Genomic DNA, 23,446 nt, shown 5'->3' with positions numbered 1-23,446 from the left:
TTTTGTTTCCTCTGCATTTAATGCTACCATATCTGAATCATTGGTTATCAATCCGAGATGGTTTCAAGAAATTTTATTTTTTTAGATGATTAAACGCTGATTGTAATCGTCAACGGATCTAATGGTTAACAAATAGGCGTTGTTGATGATAATTTCGGTGGTTTGATGTGATAATTCATCATAGAATACGAATGAATATAATTCATGAATGTAGTGATCTTTAGGAAGATAACACCTGCTAAAGCTTTACTTGAATTCTGGTATGTTAATTTCAGAATGTGTAATTAAATTTGTATGAAAATTATTGTGTATCACAGTGAAGGCAGTGAGTATAATTAATGATTTATGAATCGAAATTGAAGAATGTACAGTGTATTTATGTGAGATGTAAATATTTCTCGGGTATTACCTACCCGTTAAAATATTTTCACAATTAACAGTTTTTACAATCTTTATGAAGATATACGTTCATATATGTATTCTTCAGATATAATCATGGATTTAATGAGTTAATATATATTAAACTCATTTGATTTGTGGTTTGGAACGAGAGTAAATAATCTCCAAAATCTTAGAGATTTCATAATTGTTGCGAAATATTTCGCTAATGAAGTTATGAATCAATACATTCATCGTTATACTTGATTTATTATGAAATGGAGTTTATTGTGCTGAAGCAGTGATTAACAATTGTTAAGTCATTAGCGAAGGGTGTACATCATAGCATATTAGTGATATGAATTAACCAAGTAGTACATACTAGTTGAGATTCTCACGTAATTGCTTAGTACGACAAGATTTATTATTGTTCCAAATCATATATATATATAAGGTATACATATATAATTCTTCACGAAGAATGAGTCAATACATCTTAACTCTTTATTGCTAATATTCCTTGGTATCTATGGGGCGTATCATGTTGATGTTTGAGGTACTGAGTGTGTTGTTGAGGCGGGGGATGCGAATGTTGTTGTTGATGAAGCTGATGCTGTTAGTGGTGATGTTGATGGTACTGGTGGTGATGCTGGTTATGCTGCTGCTGCTGCTGCTGGTGTTCGTAGGTTTCGCACCAGATTTTCCAGAGCCACTACTCGAGCGCGAAGCTCGTTGACTTCTTCTATTATTCTGGGATGATTGGTGGTTGGAACAAGGGGGTGAATAAGATCTAGAATCTTCGATATTATATATTCGTGACGGGATACCCTGGAAAGAAGAGAGAAAATGGTGTTTCAGACTGGTTCGCCGGTAAGCGCTTCAGGTTCTTCGCCAAGAGGTGAATTCGGTTGGTGGAAGGGATCACCTTCTTCTTGTCTCCATTGATTGAGTCGGCTACGAACCCATCCCCAATTCATCCAGAATAGATGATGGCTGATTGGTTCGTTTGTTCTGGTTACACTGCCGTGGGAGCTTGAAGAGTTTGAGAAATTCACATTATATGTTTGGAATAGGGTTTGATATGAAATGGGTATTGAATACCGAATGATATATTCGTCTCCTTGAATACGTATTTATAGCAAAAAGATTTTCGTAATTTACGGAGGAAATTTAGGATAAGTGGTAGACAAAGTTTATAGATATGATAATATATGATAAGATATGATGTGTCATCCATTTATGTAATAATGGTGGTATGACGTGTTGAGATTTGTAACCAGATATTGATTAAAGAATTTCAATTCGTATACTGTGATAACCCAATAATATTTTCCGGTTCGCAAACCGATGCATAAAGGCATAAGATACGTGAGTGTTTGAAGTAGTAGCAGGAGCTTGTAGACGAACCGTTATCTTCAATAACATATAGAAGTTTGATAAACTTGATAGGTCATAAGTTTGAAAAAAAATTAAGTGGAATAAAGATGAATATGATATAAACGAAACACTTTATTTTATTAAGAACAAGGCTTTAAACAAGCCTTCTTATTACACGATTCGGGGATAGAAATAGTTTAAGGCCTAGCCTTTGCATAGATAGAAAATAACTAGGAAATATTAAGATTAAAGTAGTCTTCATATTTCTTCTTCTCGTCCTCAACCTCCTTCATAAACTTCTCAAACTTGTCGTTCTTCTCCTTTTGTTCCTCATAAAGATACTCGATGTTATCATAAAGATTGGAAACATCATTGTTGATTACATGGTACTTGTGGTCCCTTATAGAAAGTTGATTATTCACGTTGTTTTCCTCCATCTTCAGGTCAACATCTTCTCTTAGGTAGGAGAGAGATTGCTTCCCCCATCGGGTATTTCTATCACCTTCATACTTCACCAACTTTATCTCTTTCTTTAGTTCAGCATTTTCCTCCATGAGCTTCTTGATCGCTAGGTCTTTTTCCTTCATTTGAAAATCAATCCTTGCAATATGGCGAATTAGGTCATCGGTAGTTTTTCGCAGATTCATGAGCTCGTACTTGGCATCAACTTCATCGTAGAAAGGAGATCGGGATCTTTTCTTTGACGGCCCAGTTTCTTCAAGACATTACCTCTTGTCTTTATTCCTCGGGGTTGGATAGTATTCAGGAGACCCATGTAACTTTAGAGTAGTATTTGGGCTATAATTTGGTGAGGGGGGACCACCAAAGCCATAAGGTGGACTTTGGATTGGTCTTTCTGTGGAAGACCTTTCAGTATCTTTTTCGGTTGGCTTGAAAAGATTCATTTTGGTCGTTTGATGATAATTAGACATCCTAACATTAGGAAGGAGATTTTGATCAGTTTTAGGATAGGATTGTAAGACATATGTTTTAAGATTAAAAGGCAATCCTAAGTGCTTTAAAGTCTAAGGCAGGAAAGGTTATAGTTTCCTAGATTGCTAAGGCACCCTAGCTAACAAGTAAGACACACATAAAAATGCAATCATGGTTCTCTATAACAGCCTGGTTATGCTCTGATACCAATCTGTAACGTCCTCCCAATAGGGTCTGGAAGGAACGTCACTAATATCAAAACATACCAACATATTATAATAAACGAGAACAATACTAAATGATGAATTTAACTTTAATGAGTACGCAGCAGAAAATGAAATATCGTTACAATGACAGGAATAACAATATCGTAAATGTTCACATGCAGAAGTAATAAATGCGATATCTCTTGATCCTACATCCAAGTAGCATCACATAAGCAGTAAGTATAAGAGCTTGAATCAAACAGCACCTGAGACAAAACATGCTAAAGTGTCAACCAAAAAGGTTGAGTGAAGTTCATAGGTTTAACAAAAAGTTTGTCGTTGTTTTAGACCACAAGATTTAGTTTGTAAAGTTGATCTCCCGCAGGATCAAAAAGTTATGCCAATGCGTGATATTTAGACTAAACGTTCAAGTTTGCCCCATGACAAGTTGTGTCTGTCCTTGTCGGTTTAATTTTATTATTAAGTAATACAAAGACTTAGTCAAATGTATCGGGGACGTTACTCCCGATAGGCCTACCCCCAATAATTAAGCATGCAGCAGCAATTAAAAATATCACTGTAGGGACTTAGTCGGACATAGCCGGGTATAGCATAGTTTAACAGTTTGGTACTTGTGTCTAAATTGTAAAAAGTAAAAACATCATGTGTCTCACCCCAAGTAAAGTAAGTAAGTTTGCTAGCAATAAAGAGGGGCTATGAATTCACCTTAGTAAATAGAGAGAGAGTTATTCCTCGGAATAAAGAGTTGAACGAGTGAGCATGAAAGTCAACCTATTGACATTTAAGAGTAGTTAAGTGTTTTGCCCATGTTTAAGTTTAAGTATGTGTTTAAGTATAGTTTGTTTTACTAAGTTTCTATTCCTAGTAAGTTACTATTTTTATAAAGTTTCCATTTTTAGAAAGTTTCTTATTTTACTAAGTTTCTATGACTAGAGATTTTCTACTTTTATCAGTGTTTTCCATTTTAGGATACTTGTCGTATTAGATAAGCTTCCAATCACCCCTTTCCCTTCGAATGGCTAATTTAGATCTAGGGGCTTGAGCCATAGGACCTTTTAAATCGGAAATCCAAACCCTCTGCCTAGAATCTCATAGAAACCATTCGTCAAGAAAGTTCGAAGATCTATACATCTCTAATACATATCCCAAAATGTTTTTATGTTACAATATAAGTAGTAGGTTATAGGTGCTAGTAATAGTAATAGTGTATACATGTTATTTATTTTATTTTTAATTGCATATAATTTATAACATTATTTACATGTTTCGGTCAAAATAATAACCGAAGTAAAAAGTAAAAAGTAAAAAAAATAAAAAGTAAGAAAAGAATACTTACTGGTAGTAATTCTTCAAAGAGAGAATGAGAGAAATTTTGGTGTGAGTTTGAATGAGAAATGAGGGGTATTTATACTTGAAAAAATTAGGTAAAAAGAATAAAATAATTAAAAGAAAAAGAAATATTTAATTCTTAATGGGATTTTAAAATTAAAAAGTATTAAATGTTAGGTCATGGGATAATGCACAAAATAAAATAATAAAAGTAGTTTTTCCATTAAAATTTTTAATTAAAAAGTAATTTATTTATTTATTTATTTTTTATTTATTTTAAGGATTTTTTTTATGTAAATAAACAAATTTATTTAATATTTTTCCAAGAATATTTGTCAATAATATTTTATTTTTATTTTATTTTTATTTTTGTTTTATTTAATTAATAAATATAAATTTTGCATAAAAATAATAAATAATTCGGTATTTTGTATTTTTAATAATAATTATGATTTTAATTATTAAACTATAGTTTTAGTAAGTTTGTAAATATTATTACATTTATATATAATTGGATTTATTATATAGTTAAATATATAATACATTAACTAAATAATAAAAGTGATACAAAGTTTATATACTTAGTTAAATTATGTCAAATTATATAAATTAATAATATATTATTTATTTAAGCGTACATTGTTGACTAAAAATTACTATTCGGTCAATATTTAATTGTATATAACAACCCTTAATACATATAGTCAGACATATAACCCTAGGGTTAATTCAGTAATTTAGAAGTCGAAAAGTGAGGGTTGTTACAGTTTTCAACTTTGCTACTTCCACATGGTGTTCAAAGAAGGCTACTTTGAACATCTAGAAGGTGGGCTTCTAGATTGTAGGCTGGAAACCTTCAATTCTCCCCCTCCAGTCGAATCCACGAACATTCTAGTTATGTCTCTGTATAACTCCAATTTCTCTCGAGTCACCACCTTTGTCAACATATCCACAAGATTCTCCTTTGTATGGATCTTCACTAGTCTCAACAGTTGTCGATCAATTACCTCGCGTATCCAATGATAGTGAATATCAATATGTTTTGTACGGGAATGGTACACGGAGTTCTTACTCAAATCTAGCGCACTCTGACTGTCACAATGTACCTTGTACTCCTTTTGCTTGATTCCAAATTCTTGAAGATAACGCTTTAACCACAACATTTCTTTTCCAGCTTCTGCGGCAGCAATATACTCTGCTTCAGTTGTGGATAATGCAACACACTTTTGTAGTCTTGACTGCCATGAAACAGCTCCTCCTGCAAAAGTGTAAATGAATCCTGAAGTAGATTTCCTACTATCAGGATCTCTAGTCATATCTGCATCTGTATAGCCTTTCAAGATTGGATCAGCTCCCCCGTAACAAAGACATAAATTCGTTGTACCTTTAAGATATCTGAGAATCCATTTTACTGCATTCCAATGCTCTTTCCCGGGGTTGGAGAGAAAACGACTCACCGTTCCCACTGCATGAGCAATATCGGGCCTTGTACACACCATCGTATACATCAAACTTCCAACTGCTGAAGAATATGGTACTGAAGTCATCTCCCCGATCTCTTCCTTGGATGAGGGACAAGAACTCTTGCTTAACTTGAAATGGTTGGCTAATGGAATGCTAACAGGTTTGGCATTGTTCATATTGAAACGTGAAAGCACTCGTTCAATATACTTCTCCTGATATAGCCATAACCTTTTATTCTTCCTATCTCGGGTTATCTGCATTCCCAAAATCTGTTGAGCCTGTCTTAAGTCTTTCATATCAAAAGACTTCGAGAGTTCCTTCTTCAGCTGGTTGATCTTCGTTGCGTCTTTCCCTAATATCAAAATATCGTCTACATATAGTAGAAGAGCAACGAAATTTCCTTCAGAAAACTTCTGAATGTCGATACACTCATCTGCTGCAGTTTTCTTATACCCTTGACTCACCATGCACGAGTCAATCTTCTTGTACCACGTCCCTACTTCTGATCACATTTTTCTCCTTTGGATCCTATAATTTGTATCCAAATTCTTCATCTCCATAGCCTATGAATATGCATGGAGTGGTCCTTGCATCCAGCTTCTGCCTGAGCTCCTTGGATACTTGTGCGTATGCCAAACATCCAAATATTCTTAAGTGAGAGTATGATGGATCCTTTCCAGACCAAAGTTTCTCCGGAACTTCAAAATTCAGTGGTACTGATGGAGATCGGTTGATCAAGTAACATGCGGCTCTGACTGCTTCTCCCCAGAATGGCTTTGGCAGCTTAGCCATACTGAGCATACTCCGAACACGTTCCATGATTGTTCGGTTCATTCTTTCTGCTATACCATTGTGTTCAGGGGTACGTGGAACTGTCTTCTCATGTCGGATGCCATATGATCTGCAATAGGCATCGAACTGCCTGGAAGAGTATTCACCGCTGTTGTCGGATCGAAGACACTTTAACTTCTTTCCTGTCTCACGTTCTACCATGACATGGAACTGTTTGAAGTAATCGAACACCTGGTCCTTCGTTCGCAAGAAATATACCCACACCTTTCGAGAAGTATCATCGATAAACGTCAGAAAATAACGATTGCCACCAATTGATTCAACCTGTAAGGGACCGCAAACATCAGAGTGTACCAGACTGAGTAACTCTGATTTTCTCATTGAAGAGGAATTAAACGAGACTCTATGCTGCTTACCAAACAGACAATGATTGCAAGGATCTAGTGCAGCGTCCTTGTCTACATTGATAAGCTTCTTCTTTATTAGGGTAGACAACCCTTTCTCACTCATGTGACCGAGTCTCTGGTGCCATAAATTTTGTGAAGCCTCCTTTTCTGCAACATTAAGGCTCTCTGTGCTGATCTTCACATAAGTTTTGTATAGTGTGCCACAAATGTGTCCTCGAGCGACTATCATAGCGCCTCTTAACAATTTCCATGTGCCTTTATAGAAATGACTATCATAGCCTTGTTTATCTAGAGCTACTCCAGAAAGTAAATTCAGCCGAAGATCTGGCACATGGCGGACATCCTTCAAAGTGATTGTGCTCCCGGAACTTGTCTTTATCTTGACATCACCAATTCTGACAATCTCAGCGGAACTGGAATTTCCCATCTTCACAGCTCCAAAGTCACCAGCTTTGTATGTTGTGAAGTATTCCTTTATGGAGTCACGTGGTAGGAAGCTGCAGTATCTACCACCCATTTCGTGTCTTCTCGTGAGACGTGAAGGCATGTATCATCATGGGTTGAACAATAAGCTACCTCACCAGAGATAGTCACTAATGTTTCTCCACTCTTATTCTTCGGCTGTGAACTGCTCTGATGTTGTTCCTCTTTCAATTTGTAGCAGTTCTTCTTCATATGTCCCTCTAATCCACAATGATGACATTTATATAATGGTTTTCTGTCATCAGCAGACCCGCCTCTACTCTTGCTTCTGCCTCTCCATTTGTTTTTACTACTCATACGTTGTCTCCCCCGATTCTCTGTGACAAAGGCATAGGTCTGATCTGTGCCCATGTCCTTTCTCCTTGCCTCTTCACTGAATAGGGCATCCTTGACCATTGACATGGTAAGTTTGCCATTCGGAGCTGAGTTGCTGAGTGTTACGACCAGCGTTTCCCAGCTATCAGGAAGAGAACTAAATAGCAACAGTGCCTGAACTTCATCGCCAAGAGGCATCTCTACAGACGATAACTGGTTGACCAAGCTCTGAAAATCACTGGTATGCTCGGCAACTGAAGTTCCACTTTTGAGCTTCATGTTGACTAAACGCCTCATCAACAAGGCTTTATTTCGAGCAGTCTTGGCCTGGTACATGTCCTCCAACTTTTTCCAGAGGGCATATGCGTCTGTCTCTTGTGCAACATGGTGGAAGACACCATGATCAATCCATTGACGGATCTGACCAATAGTTTTTCGGTTTGATTTCTTCCAATCTATCTCTTTGGCGGAATCAGGGTTTATACCCTTCAATTCAATAGGATCGAATAAATCTTTACAGCTGAGGAGATCTTCCATCCGAGGTTTCCACAGCGTGTAGTTTGTGTCTGTGAGCATAATCATAGCTCCGGAAGATGATGTTGACTCTTCTGTGGATATTATCACCTTACAAATGATTTTTCAACACTAACGAGGTTGAATTTAAGAAAACAGATATCACCGTTACGTCCAGAACGGTTGAAAATGGTGGAATAGACACTTTGCGGCTCAAATTTCACTTACGGGGCAAAATTATAATTTGTTATAAACTTCAGGGACCAAAAATGAAATTCTGAAAATTTCAGGGACCAAATTGTAAAATTTCAGAATTGCTACAGTACTACTACAGGAACTTGCTACAGTGCCGCCAGCTGCTACAGGACTGCTTCTCCGGAGAGATTCCGGCGAGTTGACCAAACTTTGACCGCTTTTTCTGGGCTCGTTATAACTCCGTTTAAGTCACCGTTTTTTGCGTTGGACTCGGTTCGACGAGACGAATCCAATGGTACACTCAAAATTGGATTTTGAGGAAACTTCGGAAGACCCAAAAACTCAACCAACGTCTCTAACCAAGCTCTTGATACCACTTGATAGGAAGAGATGATCGCTTGGACGTTGGGAGATACAAATTTGAGAGAAAATAACTCTATTACTTACAAGAATAGATTTACAGAGTATTACAAAACTCTTAAAAAAAAACTCTCAAACTCACACACACTCTCTAGGTTGTGATTACACTTCTCTAAGTGATTTTTGGATGATTTACAACTGAGGTTTGCACCTCTATTTATAGCTAAGATCTTATAGCGGTAGATAGGTTTGAACGAGGAAGGTGACGTGTGAACGTGGAAGGTTGGCGGCCGACACCGTTTTCAACTTTGCTACTTCCACATGGTGTTCAAAGAAGGCTACTTTGAACATCTAGAAGGTGGGCTTCTAAATTGTAAGCTGGAAACCTTTACAATTTGGCATTCTTAACGATGATTATAGGTCTGCGTAACCTGTGAACAACTTGAACGTAGTTAGGAGAGCCCGTTTTGGTTCTACCCAAAAGATATACGACTTTTTGTTCTGGTATATTTGACGACCTGGGAATTTCTGACCAAATTTAAACTTAAACTTCATCTGATCTCGACACGATAAGAAAAGTCCACAAAGTTGAATCTCAAAAATGTTGCACTATAGATATGTATTCATTTAACCTCGACCAAACTCCAACGATTCACGAACAATTAATGTGTAATTAAATGTATATATATAAATGTATATGTATTTATATATAAATATATAAGTACATGTTAAGGGATAAATTTTATGTTAATATTATTAACATTACTTTCATTATTAATATTTGTATCATTAAAAATCAGTATATATATATATATATATATATATATATATATATATATATATATATATATATATATATATATATATATATATAAAACTAATATTATTATTATCATTAATAAAATTTATGATATTATAACTAATATTATTATTAGTACCCTTAATAAAATTAATATTTTTATTATTATTATCAGTGTTATATATATAAATACTATCAAAAGATAATATATATATGAAAATTTCTATATGTTGATATAGTATTATTATTATTATTAATACTATTATTATTATACATTTTATAGTAAATATTATCATTAACAATAATAGTTTTATGTATATATTATAATGGTAATTTAAATATTATCAGTTATTATAATTGTATTATAATTATTGAAAGTATAATTATTATTAAGAATCATAAATATTATGATTATTGTTATCATTCATTTTATTATCATTATCCTTAATATTATCATTATGTTGTTATTAACTTTATCATTATTATCAATATCATTATTAATATTATTATTAGTAAATATTATTATCAGTATTATTTTTTATTATTTAAATTATTATTAATAATATAATTACAATTATTTATTTAAAAGAGTAATCAACGGATTTCATGGTGGATTCAGTATAATATCACAATTATCCTATATGAACTTTTGTATCTATCTGCTAATTATTTTTCCTTTACAGCAGACCAATCCAAAAATCAGTTAAGGGTTATTTTCATCTTTTAATTTTTATATATTTTCTGTACCTGGGTTATTAAAGCTGTCGACCCTTACACTGTCATATAACGAATCCAATTACAAATACCTGAATGAAATACAATCAACTCCTATCATCAATTACTACTATCTCATATCCCAAAAATCGAATTTTTAACAGAAAATAAACAAAGAACCTTCAACCGTACTCTGTTATTGAACTCAAGGTACACTGGTTTGATTTTCAAAGAAATTTTAAAATGTAGAAATGCAGCTCCGTTAGGAATTGTCTAAATAAACTTTCTGTAAAGTCTCATCTTCTAATTTCTCGAATTGTGTTCGAATTTGTGAGTCAAACTTTTATTTTCAAAAAGTCAACTCTTGTTCTTGAGTCAAATTCGATTGTTTTGTTTCGAGTTAAGTTAAATTGAGGTTTCCAATAGCTTCTAGTATCAATTTGTAATGAGTTTCGTTTTATAAATTTTGTCTAAAACATTATCAAATCGTGAAACCCATTTTTTTTTAGCTTCGTGACAGCAGCAGCAGCTTTTGAGCTGTTATTTTTTTTTTTAAATTAAGTAATTATAAACACTGGATACTTAATCATTATTATTACTTTGATATACTTATTTTTTTGTTGTGAATGATAACCGTAGTGTAAAGACCCGTCCTAATCCATCCGGACGAAATCCATATTGATTATAAACGATTCACAACAGTTGATTACATCGCGAGGTACTTGACCTCTATATGATACATTTTACAAGCATTGCATTCATTTTTGAAAAGACAATCTTTCATTACATCGAAAGTTGACGGCATGCATACCATTTATTAATATATCTAACTATAATTGACTTAATAATAATCTTGATGAACTCAACGACTCGAATGCAACGTCTTTTGAAATATGTCATGAATGACTCCAAGTAATATCTTTAAAATGAACAATCGCACAGTGGAAGACTTCTTTCATACCTGAGAATAAATATGCTTTAAAGTGTCAACCAAAAGGTTGGTGAGTTCATTAGTTTATCATAAATAACCATTTCATAATTTTAATAGACCACAAGATTTCATATTTCCATTTCTCATAAACATACGTCTCATGCATAGAGACAAAATAATCATTCATATGGATTGAACACCTGGTAACCGACATTCACAATATGCATATAAGAATATCCCCATCATTCCGGGATCCTCCTTCGGACATGATATAAATTTCGAAGTACTAAAGCATCCGGTACTTTGGATGGGGCTTGTTGGGCCCGATAGATCTATCTTTAGAGTTCGCGTCAATTAGGGTGTCTGTTCCCTAATTCTTAAATTACCAGACTTAATAAAAAGGGGCATATCCGATTTCGATCATTCAACCATATAATGTAGTTTCAATTACTTGTGTCTATTTTGTAAAACAGTTATAAAAACAGCGCATGTATTCTCAGTCCCAAAAATATATATTGCAAAAGCATTTAAAAAGGGATTAATGAAACTCACTATACTGTATTTTGTAGTAAAAATACATATGACGACATTGAACAATGCAGGGTTGGCCTCGGATTCACGAACCTATATCATTTGTATATATATTAAAATATATAATGAAAACCACATAATTTTATTTATTAATATATATTATTTATATATGTTTGTAGTTATTTAGGGTTTATATTAGATTCTATTTAAAACAAATATTTATATTATATTTCAAATTATATGTTATATATTTATTTTGTATATATATTTTAAAATAATTAATATCTATTCATTTAGTAATATTAATATGTATATTCATATATATATATATATATATATATATATATATATATATATATATATATATATATATATATATATATATATATATATATATATGTATGTATATATACATATTTATTATTATGTTTGAAAATCAATAGTTTGATACATATAAATATTTATCTATATAATGTTAATATATAGTTATATGAGATATTAATATCGTTATAGTATATGTACTAAATACATTTTGTATACAAAATACTTATTTGCTAAAGATGATAGTTTTGATATTAATGAGTTTCTAATAATAATAACCTTATTAATAATGATAATACTAATAATAATAATGATATCGTTAATAATGATAATTATAAAAATGATACAAATTAAAGATAATAATAATTTTATTGTTTTCATATTAATGATAATAATAATAATCCTAAATATGTTAATAATAATAATAATAATAATAATACATATATTAGTAATGATATTAATTTTTGTAATAACAAATATATATATCATTGTAATCAAAATTTCAATAATAATTATTAATGGTAACTATACTTTCATTAGAGAAGATAATAGTACTAATAACCATATAATAACAATAACAATAACAATAATAATGATAATAATAATCATAATAATAATGGAAATAGGAATAAAAGATTATACCCTCTTAAAAATAAATACTTCAAACAGGACTCGAACTCGAGACCTCTTGCTCACCCATAACACTCCTAACCATTCCATCAAATTTGTTTTTCTTATAAAACTCATGGTCAATTTTATTTAACCATTACCGTAAAAATAGATATAGTGCGTTCTTGTTTCGGTCCATGATTAATTCGGCCCAACAGGTCCAATAAACGAAACCCATTTAATCAACCATATATTATAGCCCAACTTTGTTAAGTGATACATTTATCTCCATCATTGATCCAGTAAAAAAAATAATCAAACGTCCACTGGTAGTAGCCGTCGAACATATCATCATCGAGTCATCTTCATCAACGAATTCGTGTAGTAGTAGGTATCATCATACTTTAACAAAAAAAAAATAATTACTCGCCACTTTATAAAAATCCTTGTCGGCCATCCATTAGTTCCACTATCAATTCCTACAATCAAGTTGCCAGCACTAAACATATTCTATCCTTTTTATCCTATTCTAATATTTTATAGTTTCATAACCGGGCATTTCGATAGGTTGTGATTTGATCCAAAAAAAATATATACCATCAGGTATTCCGTATAGCATCAGATTTAGTGGTCTGAGGGTTTGGTCAATTTGCAACCGAGAAAAAAATGTATCAGCTCAAGTGCCAGAAACAATTACAGTCGTATATCCTTGGATTTATGGGGTTCGTTCGAAAATAAAAACAGAAGCAAAAAGTTTCTTGAGTTAGTTCTTAACTCATCAAAAGTCTATATGATCATGTGGCCCAAATAAAATCATGAGATCGCGATGTAACAGTGGTATATAATAACCTTCGGTTTATCTTCTCGTTTCATTTGTTTTACTAATATTCACCTCATGTACCCACTAGCAATTGTTTTGGCAAGTGGAACATATTGTTTTGTCGGCCAAGAAAAAGAGGATAGGTGTTGGTCATAAACAGTTAACAAGATATTGAAGATAGTAATGATGGTTTTGCGAACGAGGAAAATATGATGATGGTTATTATGATGGTGGTTTGATTATTGTTCTAACGAAGGTGGTTTATAGAGATCATGGGTTATGATGGTGGCGGTTACCGACTGTTGTAGGGTGGTTAGTGTGGTGTCGTCAAGAAGAGAAAGAAAGAATGAGGTGGTGGTGTTTGTTTAAGGTTTGCAAAGTGGTGCTCGGTGGGTTGATGATGATTGAGTTCGAGACTGATTGCAGGTTGGAGGGTTGGCGGTTGTGATTTAGTTTATGATGGTAGTGGTGAGTGTGGATGGTTTGGCCGATGGTCGTTCTCGCTTGTAGTCTCCAAAGGTGGTGATTTGATGAAGATGAAACTAAAAGTATCAACTGTCGAAGAGAGTTAGTGAGTGGAAGGGAGATGGGGACGGTGATGGATGAGGGAAGTGGGTTGATCGAGCATATGCATGTATATGTATATGGGTATGATTATGAATGCAAGATTGTAAACTTCAAAAGGAATATAATCAATATGTACAGAGAAATAGATAGGGGATAAAGAGAGCTGGTGGGTTGATTCTCAATCTCATCTCAATATCTCAAAATACATAAAAGTAAAAGTAGAATAGCAAGGTAAATTAAATGGTGGGGTTTTGGGTTGATTCCTTGCTCGACAGAAACAACCATAAAAGAAGCAATAATGGTTGCAAGTGGGCAATAGGTTGATAATATATATTATATATGTAAATATATATATATATATGTTCAAAAACGAGTTTGATGGTGGAAACAAACAAAATGCACAGTACCCAATCTCGTGAATGTTGAATTCTCTTAACCATCTGTATATATATTATATTATATTTAGTAAAGATGTAGTGATAATTAAATATTAGACTAATTTTAAACTAAATAAAACGTAGGCTATGAAATGAACAAACACAGTTACAATTTCGAATAATATAGCATTCATCTCTATTTCTACCAACATTTTTAATTCGGGTATTGAATCGTGCTCCGTTGATAATCAGTGGCGTATAAAAGTCTCAGAAAAATTCTAAAATTTTATATTAGTTATAATTATCTATCCTGATCATTATGGTATGAAATTGGTTATTAATTTATTAAATTAAAATTTCATCAACTGTCCCTCTCATTTATGGGTGAAATATAAAAAGTGTTAAAATTTAACAAGTAGTTCCTAAATACATTTTTAATAAGCCTAAAGTTTATAGAACTCATTTTCGTATCACCGTTTATTTTAAAATTACATAAGTTTGAATTTAACTTGCTTAATATCAATCAAACATGAAACGAGTATTACAATCATTTAATATTTATTTTTAATATAATAGATATATTTTAAATAATTATTTATTATAATATCCTATTTTTATTTTATTAATTTTTAAAAACATTAACATATAATACTTCAAATTATATTTCGAATTATTATTTATATATTTATATATATATATATATATATATATATATATATATATATATATATATATATATATACATATTAAATTACAATTAATTGTTCGTGAATCGTCGGAACTGGTCGAAGGTCAAATGATTATATGAAACAGTTCAAACTTTTTGAGACTCAACATTACAGACTTTGTTTATCAAGTCGAAACCATATAAGGATTAAGTTTAAATTTGGTCGGAAATTTTCGGGTCGTCACACGTAGTCGATTGTTTTTTTTAGAAGAAGAAGAAGATGAGATAAGAAACAGAACCTACGGGTTATAATTATATCATTTGGGTTAAGTTCAGGAAAAATGACTTGGTTAAATGGTTGGGAGAGTGTTGAGGTATACGAGAGGTCTCGGGTTCAAATCTAGGCGTTGGGACCTATTCTTTTTAAATCCCCTTTTAATGAGGTAGTGACTTTATTATTATTATTGTTAATTATTATTATTATTATTATTATTATTATTATTATTATTATTATTATTATTATTATTATTATTATTATTATTATTATTATTATTATTATTAGTAATTGTTGATATTATTATATTAAAATTTATAGTATGAGTATTATTATTATTTTAGTTATTAATAGGTAATATCACCATTATCATTATTATTATTAGTCATATAAGTATTATTGATATAGTTATTATTGTAAATTTTATCATTTAAGTATTATTACTATTATTATTATGATGATGATTATTATTATTGTTATTATCACACTTATCATTTTTTGTTATTATTATTATCATTAAGTACTAGAATTAATATTAGTATTAGTATCATTTTAAAATTATAAGTATTATTAGTATTGACGAAAGTATTACTATTAATATTACCACTTTCGTTAACATGAATATCAATAACAAGTACTATTATTATTGAAAATTAATATAATTATTACCAAAAGTATCGTTACTTTAAATCTATATGTTTATAAAAACTATTATTTATATTATCATAAATATTATTAGTCCGATGAAATTATTATTATTATCAGTATAATTATTCTAGTGTTAATATAACCAGTCTTTTGCAAACAAAAGAGTAATTACATAAAAGTATATTTAATATACATAACTTAACTATGATAATATTTTTATATACAAAATGAATACATTCAATTGAATAATGACATATATATATGTTGTTAATATAAAAATTATATCACTAGCAATAATAAAGATATTTATTCGATTACAATTATATATATTAATGAATACACAAATGATATAGGTTCGTGAATCCGAGGCCAACCCTGCATTGTTCAATGTCATGATATGTATTTTTACTACAAAATACATTAGGTGAGTTCATTTGCTCCCTTTTTACTCATTACATTTTTGGGCTGAGAATACATGCAAATGCTTTATTAACTGTTTTACAATATTTATGTGCGTGAGTTTCATTTGCCTTTTTACCCTTTTATGTTTTTGGGCTCAGAATACATGCGCAATTTTTATAAATGTTTTACGAAATAGACACAAGTAATCGAAACTACATTATATGGTTGAATTATTGAAATCGAATATGCCCCTTTTTATTAAGTCTGGTAATCTAAGAATTAGGGAACAGACACCCTAATTGACGTGAACTCTAAAGATAGATCTATCGGGCCCAACAAGCCCCATCCAAAGTACCGGATGCTTTAGTACTTTGAAATTTATATCATGTCCGAAGGAGGATCCCGGAATGATGGGGATATTCTTATATGCATCTTGTGAATGTCGGTTACCAGGTGTTCAATTCATATGAATGATATTTTTGTCTCTATGCATGGGACGTATGTTTATGATAAATGGAAATATGAAATCTTGTAGTCTATTAAAATTATGAAATTATTATTTATGTTAAACTAATGAACTCACCAACCTTTTGGTTGACACTTGAAAGCATGTTTATTCTCAGGTACGAAGAAATCTTCCGCTGTGCATTTGCTCATTTTATAGATATTACTTGGAGTCATTCATAGCATATTTCAAAAGACGTTGCATTCGAGTCATTGCGTTCATCAAGATTATTATTAAGATAATTATAGTTAGATATATTATGAAATGGTATGCCTGCCGTCAACTTTTGATGTAATAAAAGATTATCTTTTCAAAAACGAATGCAATGTTTGTAAAATGTATCATATAGAGGTCAAATACCTCGCGATGTAATCAACTGTTGTGAATCGTTTATAATCGATATGGACTTCGTCCGAATGGATTAGGACGGGTCCTTTCAGTTGGTATCAGATCGGTGGTCTTAGCGAACCGGGTCTTGCATTAGTGTGTCTAACTGATAGTCGTTAGGATGCATTAGTGAGTCTGGACTTCGACCGTGTCTGCATGTGAAAAGTTTTGCTTATCATTTCGTGTCGAAAATTACGTGCTTATCATTCTTAGAGAATCACTTGCTTATCATCCTTAGTCTAGACACATCCTATTGCATTGATTGCATGATTAGTGTATTGACAAAATTCATATCTTAACATATCTGCTAATTCATATCTTAGCGTGTCTGTTATTGTTACCTTTGCCTGACAGATTCCGTATATTCCTCCGTAACTTATGAGATTTTATTATTATATATGCATATGTAAACTATGTATTGCAGGGTACTAATCTACATCCTATAATCTATTTCTTATCGAAAATCCTTTATCTGATCGTACGAGATGAATCCCTTAACCAGTTCGAATTCCTCGGATTCCGACAACTATCCCGATATGGAGTTTCACCTAAGCTCCGAAAGCAGTGTCACCAGAATGAATCAACCAATCATCTATCCCCAATTCATCTGATGAGTTCGTAGTCGACTTAATCAATGGAAACGAGAAGAAGGCGATGCTTTCCATCAATCAAATTTCCCTCTTGGCGGTGAACCTGAAACACTCACCGGCGAACCCATTCGAAACATTATCTTCACCCTCATTTCCAGGATATCACGCAACGACTATATGATATCCAAAATTCTGAATCTTATTCATTCACTCGTTCCGACCGACAATCATCCTGGAATAATAGAAGAAGTCAACGAACTTCGCGCTCGAGTAATCAATTTGGAAAACATGGTGCAAAATGTACCAGCTTCAGCAACATTACCAGCACCAACATCAATACCAGTACCACCAACAACTCAAGTTCACATCATACACCTCAACATCTAATTATGTACCTCGAGCTTAATCAAAAATCTGCGAATCGTTCTACATCATTTATCTTCGTTCGACATGACGATTATGTAATCTTCAATGTTTTAGAGATTATATATTCTAGTTCTAACGGTAAATCAAATGAGTTTAATATCATATTAACTCAATGAATCCATGATTACATCTGAAGAAAATATATATGTTTTCATAAAGATTGTAATTAAAAATACTTTCGTACAAAGTGTTAATTGTGAAAATATTTTAACGGGTAGGTAATACCCGAAGAATATTTAGATTTCACATTAATAAATTACACTGTACATTCTTCGAAGCTGATTCAACAGTCGTTTACTAACCTACTTACATTCACCGATATACAAATCCGTTCACCACAGAATAACCATATTCATCCAATTTCATATTTGGATTTGATTTATCAGAATCCAACAAGTGGCATAATGAAGAAATAATGGACACAATAAAAATTGATTAGAAACAGACTAATTGACAATATGAAATTTTGTTAAGAAACCACGCTAACAAAATCCTAGCTAACTGTTCCTAGCTAACTGTTAATTCCATATTACATTTTATTTATCGCAATTTAATTATCGCAATTTAATTATCGCAATTTATTTTATCGCAATTTTAATTCTTGCAATTTTATATATCGTTATTTAATTTCTGTTATTTACTTTACGCATTTTATTTATCGTCATTTAATTTCTGTATTTATTTTACACACTTTAAATATCGGGACACGTATACAAGTTTTTGACATATCATATCGACGCATCTATATATATTATTTGGAATCACCATAGACACTCTATATGTAGTAATGATCGAGTTCTCTATATAGGGTTGAGGTTGATTCTATAATAATATATATACTTTGAGTTGTGATCGAGTCTGAGACATGTACACGGGTCACGATATGTAGTAATTAATTTGAATATTATAAAATAAACTATATATGAAATTATTGGACCGTTAACTGTGGACTATCGACTGTGGACTAATAACATTGCACAATTAAAATGAATTAAAATATCGATTATAACATATGAAACTAAACATTCTTCAAGTTTACCACTTAATTTCATCTTAAACCTCATTTGTATATCTTAACGATTAAATCCGCTTTCAAACCTTTCATGATTCTTGAAAATACATCAATCGAGAGGATGAACCAACCACACTTCATCTACAAGAAGAAAGATTTATGCATATAGTTATGCACCTGAAAAATACTCGGACCCTGAGTAAACGTTTAACACGTATCTGTGCTAGCTCTTTTGGCGTTGTTATTACCGAAAATAACTTTGCAATCCCTTTTCAAAGTAGCGAATTTTGTCACAGCTCCAGCAAGACAACTTCGACTTTTCGTTCGAAATAACCTTATTATAACCTTGATATATATGCGTGCTCTTTTATTGTTACCAAGGAACCTTTCATATTCTACCATATTACAAGTAGACGTACCAGCAACCTCGTTGCTTCTTGGTTTAAATCTCTCCGATTAATCATTATATTTATTCATTGAAACCTTATCATATACTCATCCGCATCTTGTAACGAGAACTGCCATGCCAATTATCGGGAATCAACAATTAGTACTTCGAAAACGCACAGCATATCTACATCAACAGTTATATGTATAACATTTATCTTTTAGAATTATGGTCTCTTATTCTGAAATCCTGAAAAGCACTCAATCTACAAATCAATACTCTGAATGTTGGAAAAAAAAAACTGAATGAAGCAGCAGAAACTGTAGGCAACCGTAAACGACTTTAGTCGCTGGAAGTTTGATGATAAAGAATAATATGTTGAAAAAGCTCAGAAACGTTGGAACTGGAAAACGGATAGAGTTAACCATGAAGGAGACCAAGGACAAATACAAGGACCAAACCCTATATTCAAAGAATCCAGGTAGTTCTGAATCCGATGAAATCTTTAGAGATTATCTTGCTCCAAAGTCATGTTAAAATCTTGCGGAAAATCTTTCTCCGTCAACCATTGAACTTAAAAATTCCAAAATATCATCATCAATATCTTCGATATTTCTGAGGATATTTTCAAAAATATTCTAGTCCGAAATTATATACCTCTTCGTGCTTCCTGTGTATCATTATATTGGAAACATTCAAGAGAAAATTTAGTACCGAAAAGCAGATTATGCCAAACTATGAAGAAAGCCGTGGACAAATTACAAAGAATAAGTTTGACTTCAAAGAATCTAAATGATTCAATGTCTGCTGAAGTCTTTAGCGAATATCTTGCTTGTTACTCTAAACCCTTGCAGACAATAGTCTCTATCATTCTCTGATCTTAGATATTCAAAGATATTATCGTATCTTTCATTATAAATATCCTCCATATTTCTAAAGATATTTTTATAATTATTCTTATCTGAAATCATTAATCTCTTCGTGCTATCAGTGTTACATCATATAGAAACTGTTAGTTTCTATATTCTGTAAACTTTCAAGTCTAAAATATAAATGTATTGAAGTAATGTAGGGAACTGATGCATGAGTTAGTATAATATAATGACACTTGATCAACGTGATTATATTATAGTAAGTCATGCTGAGTTTTTAATGAAACGTGATGATGGTTCACAGTAGATCATACCATCATCATGTGTCATGTTACATAACTCTTTCATTCTACTTAACCTCCGAACATAGCAAAGAAAATGTATTCTTGATAGTTCTATCTTCTGTAATTCTGGTAATTTAACCAATCAAATCGTGCTATTACAATTCTTCTACTTAGTATATTATGATCATTCAAAATTTCATACATATGAATTCTGGACCATTATTCGCTTGACTTGGAGTCGGGAAGAGAAAACAAGAGCATGGAGCTCCGAAATATAAAAGAAAATATAAAGCCTAATAACAACACGGAAATTACAAACCGTGTATATCAATGTTTATCGCAACATAAAGACACGGGAGAATTAAAAACACTATAACCCCAAGGGCGAAGTAGAAGAAAACAGATTCATCCGGTGGGAGTTGAAAAAGAAGAATGACAAATACGATAGACAGAATAAGGACAAGGATTAGAACTGGATTAAGCATTACTATAATCTTTTGGGTATATGAACTGAGAAAGAAGGTGTAGGAGTGGTGAAAACTAATGGAACGAAAGAGTTTAATTTATAATGGAAATATCAGACAGAGTAATCGAGGCAGATCACCGTATTTAATTATAGAGATTTTAAATCTCCTTATTCGCCGAAGAATCAAATCTCTCAGATTTCGAAGATTTTTCTTTAAATCCCTTGAATTCCAGAATTCAACCAAGACAACGTCAAAAGATTTGACGCATCTTATTTTCTAAATTCAAACTTGACTACGTCAAAAGTTAAGACGAAACGTTATTTATTCATTTCACTCTTTTGTGATAGCCTCATTCGTGCTCTTCAAATAATCGAATTATTTTATCCGTATTATTCATTAATGATAAAACTCTATTTATCAACTCATATTCGTCATGAAAATATTTTTATTGTTAGCCATGACCACCTCACTTAAATTTCGGGACGAAATTTCTTTAACGGGTAGGTACTGTGACGACCCGGGAATTTCCGACCAAATTTAAACTTAAACTTCATCTGATCTCGACACGATAAGCAAAGTCCACAAAGTTGAATCTCAAAAATGTTGCACTATAGATATGTATTCATTTAACCTCGACCAAACTCCAACGATTCACGAACAATTAATGTGTAATTAAATGTATATATATAAATGTATATGTATTTATATATAAATATATAAATACATGTTAAGGGATAAATTTTATGTTAATATTATTAACATTACTTTCATTATTAATATTTGTATCATTAAAAATCAGTATATATATATATATATATATATATATATATATATATATATATATATATATATATATATATATATATATATATATATATATATATATATATATATATATATATATATATACATATGAAATATGACAAGTATAAATTATTAATATTATTATTATCATTAATAAAATTTATGATATTATAACTAATATTATTATTAGTACCCTTAATAAAATTAATATTTTTATTATTATTATCAGTGTTATATATAAATACTATCAAAAGATAATATATATATGAAAATTTCTATATGTTGATATAGTATTATTATTATTATTATTATTATTATTACTATTATTATTATACATTTTATAGTAAATATTATCATTATCAATAATAGTTTTATGTATATATTATAATGGTAATTTAAATATTATCAGTTATTATAATTGTATTATAATTATTGAAAGTATAATTATTATTAAGAATCATAAATATTATGATTATTGTTATCATTCATTTTATTATCATTATCCTTAATATTATTATTATGTTGTTATTAACTTTATCATTATTATCAATATCATTATTAATATTATTATTAGTAAATATTATTATCAGTATTATTTTTTATTATTTAAATTATTATTAATAATATAATTACAATTATTTATTTAAAAGAGTAATCAACGGATTTCATGGTGGATTCAGTATAATATCACAATCATCCTATATGAACTTTTGTATCTATCTGCTAATTATTTTTCCTTTTCAGCAGACCAATCCAAAAATCAGTTAAGGGTTATTTTCATCTTTTAATTTTTATATATTTTCTGTACCTGGGTTATTAAAGCTGTCGACCCTTACACTGTCATATAACGAATCCAATTACAAATACCCGAATGAAATACAATCAACTCCTATCATCAATTACTACTATCTCATATCCCAAAAATCGAATTTTCAACAGAAAATAAACAAAGAACCTTCAACCGTACTCTGTTATTGAACTCAAGGTACACTGGTTTGATTTTCAAAGAAATTTTAAAATGTAGAAATGCAGCTCCGTTAGGAATCGTCTAAATAAACTTTCTGTAAAGTCTCATCTTCTAATTTCTCGAATTGTGTTCGAATTTGTGAGTCACACTTTTATTTTCAAAAAGTCAACTCTTGTTCTTGAGTCAAATTCGATTGTTCTGTTTCGAGTTAAGTTAAATTGAGGTTTCCAATAGCTTCTAGTATCAATTTGTAATGAGTTTCGTTTTATAAATTTTGTCTAAAACATTATCAAATCGTGAAACCCATTTTT

The 23,446-nt window shown here is 31.2% G+C and overlaps 1 protein-coding gene across 1 annotated transcript in view; it reads right to left on the bottom strand.

The window, feature by feature from the left end:
• Window positions 1–23,446, bottom strand: part of LOC139842896 (beta-glucuronosyltransferase GlcAT14A-like) — a 39,912-nt gene that overhangs the window by 4,768 nt on the left and 11,698 nt on the right. The window contains exon 5 of the mRNA XM_071832993.1: window positions 9,205–9,282. Coding sequence (XP_071689094.1) covers window positions 9,205–9,282 — 78 coding nt within the window. The remainder of the gene's footprint in view (window positions 1–9,204; window positions 9,283–23,446) is intronic.

This window comes from Rutidosis leptorrhynchoides, chromosome 4 (genome assembly GCF_046630445.1).
Source record: "Rutidosis leptorrhynchoides isolate AG116_Rl617_1_P2 chromosome 4, CSIRO_AGI_Rlap_v1, whole genome shotgun sequence".
NCBI classification, from domain to species: Eukaryota; Viridiplantae; Streptophyta; class Magnoliopsida; order Asterales; family Asteraceae; genus Rutidosis; species Rutidosis leptorrhynchoides.
This window is presented reverse-complemented; position numbering and strand designations above follow the sequence as displayed.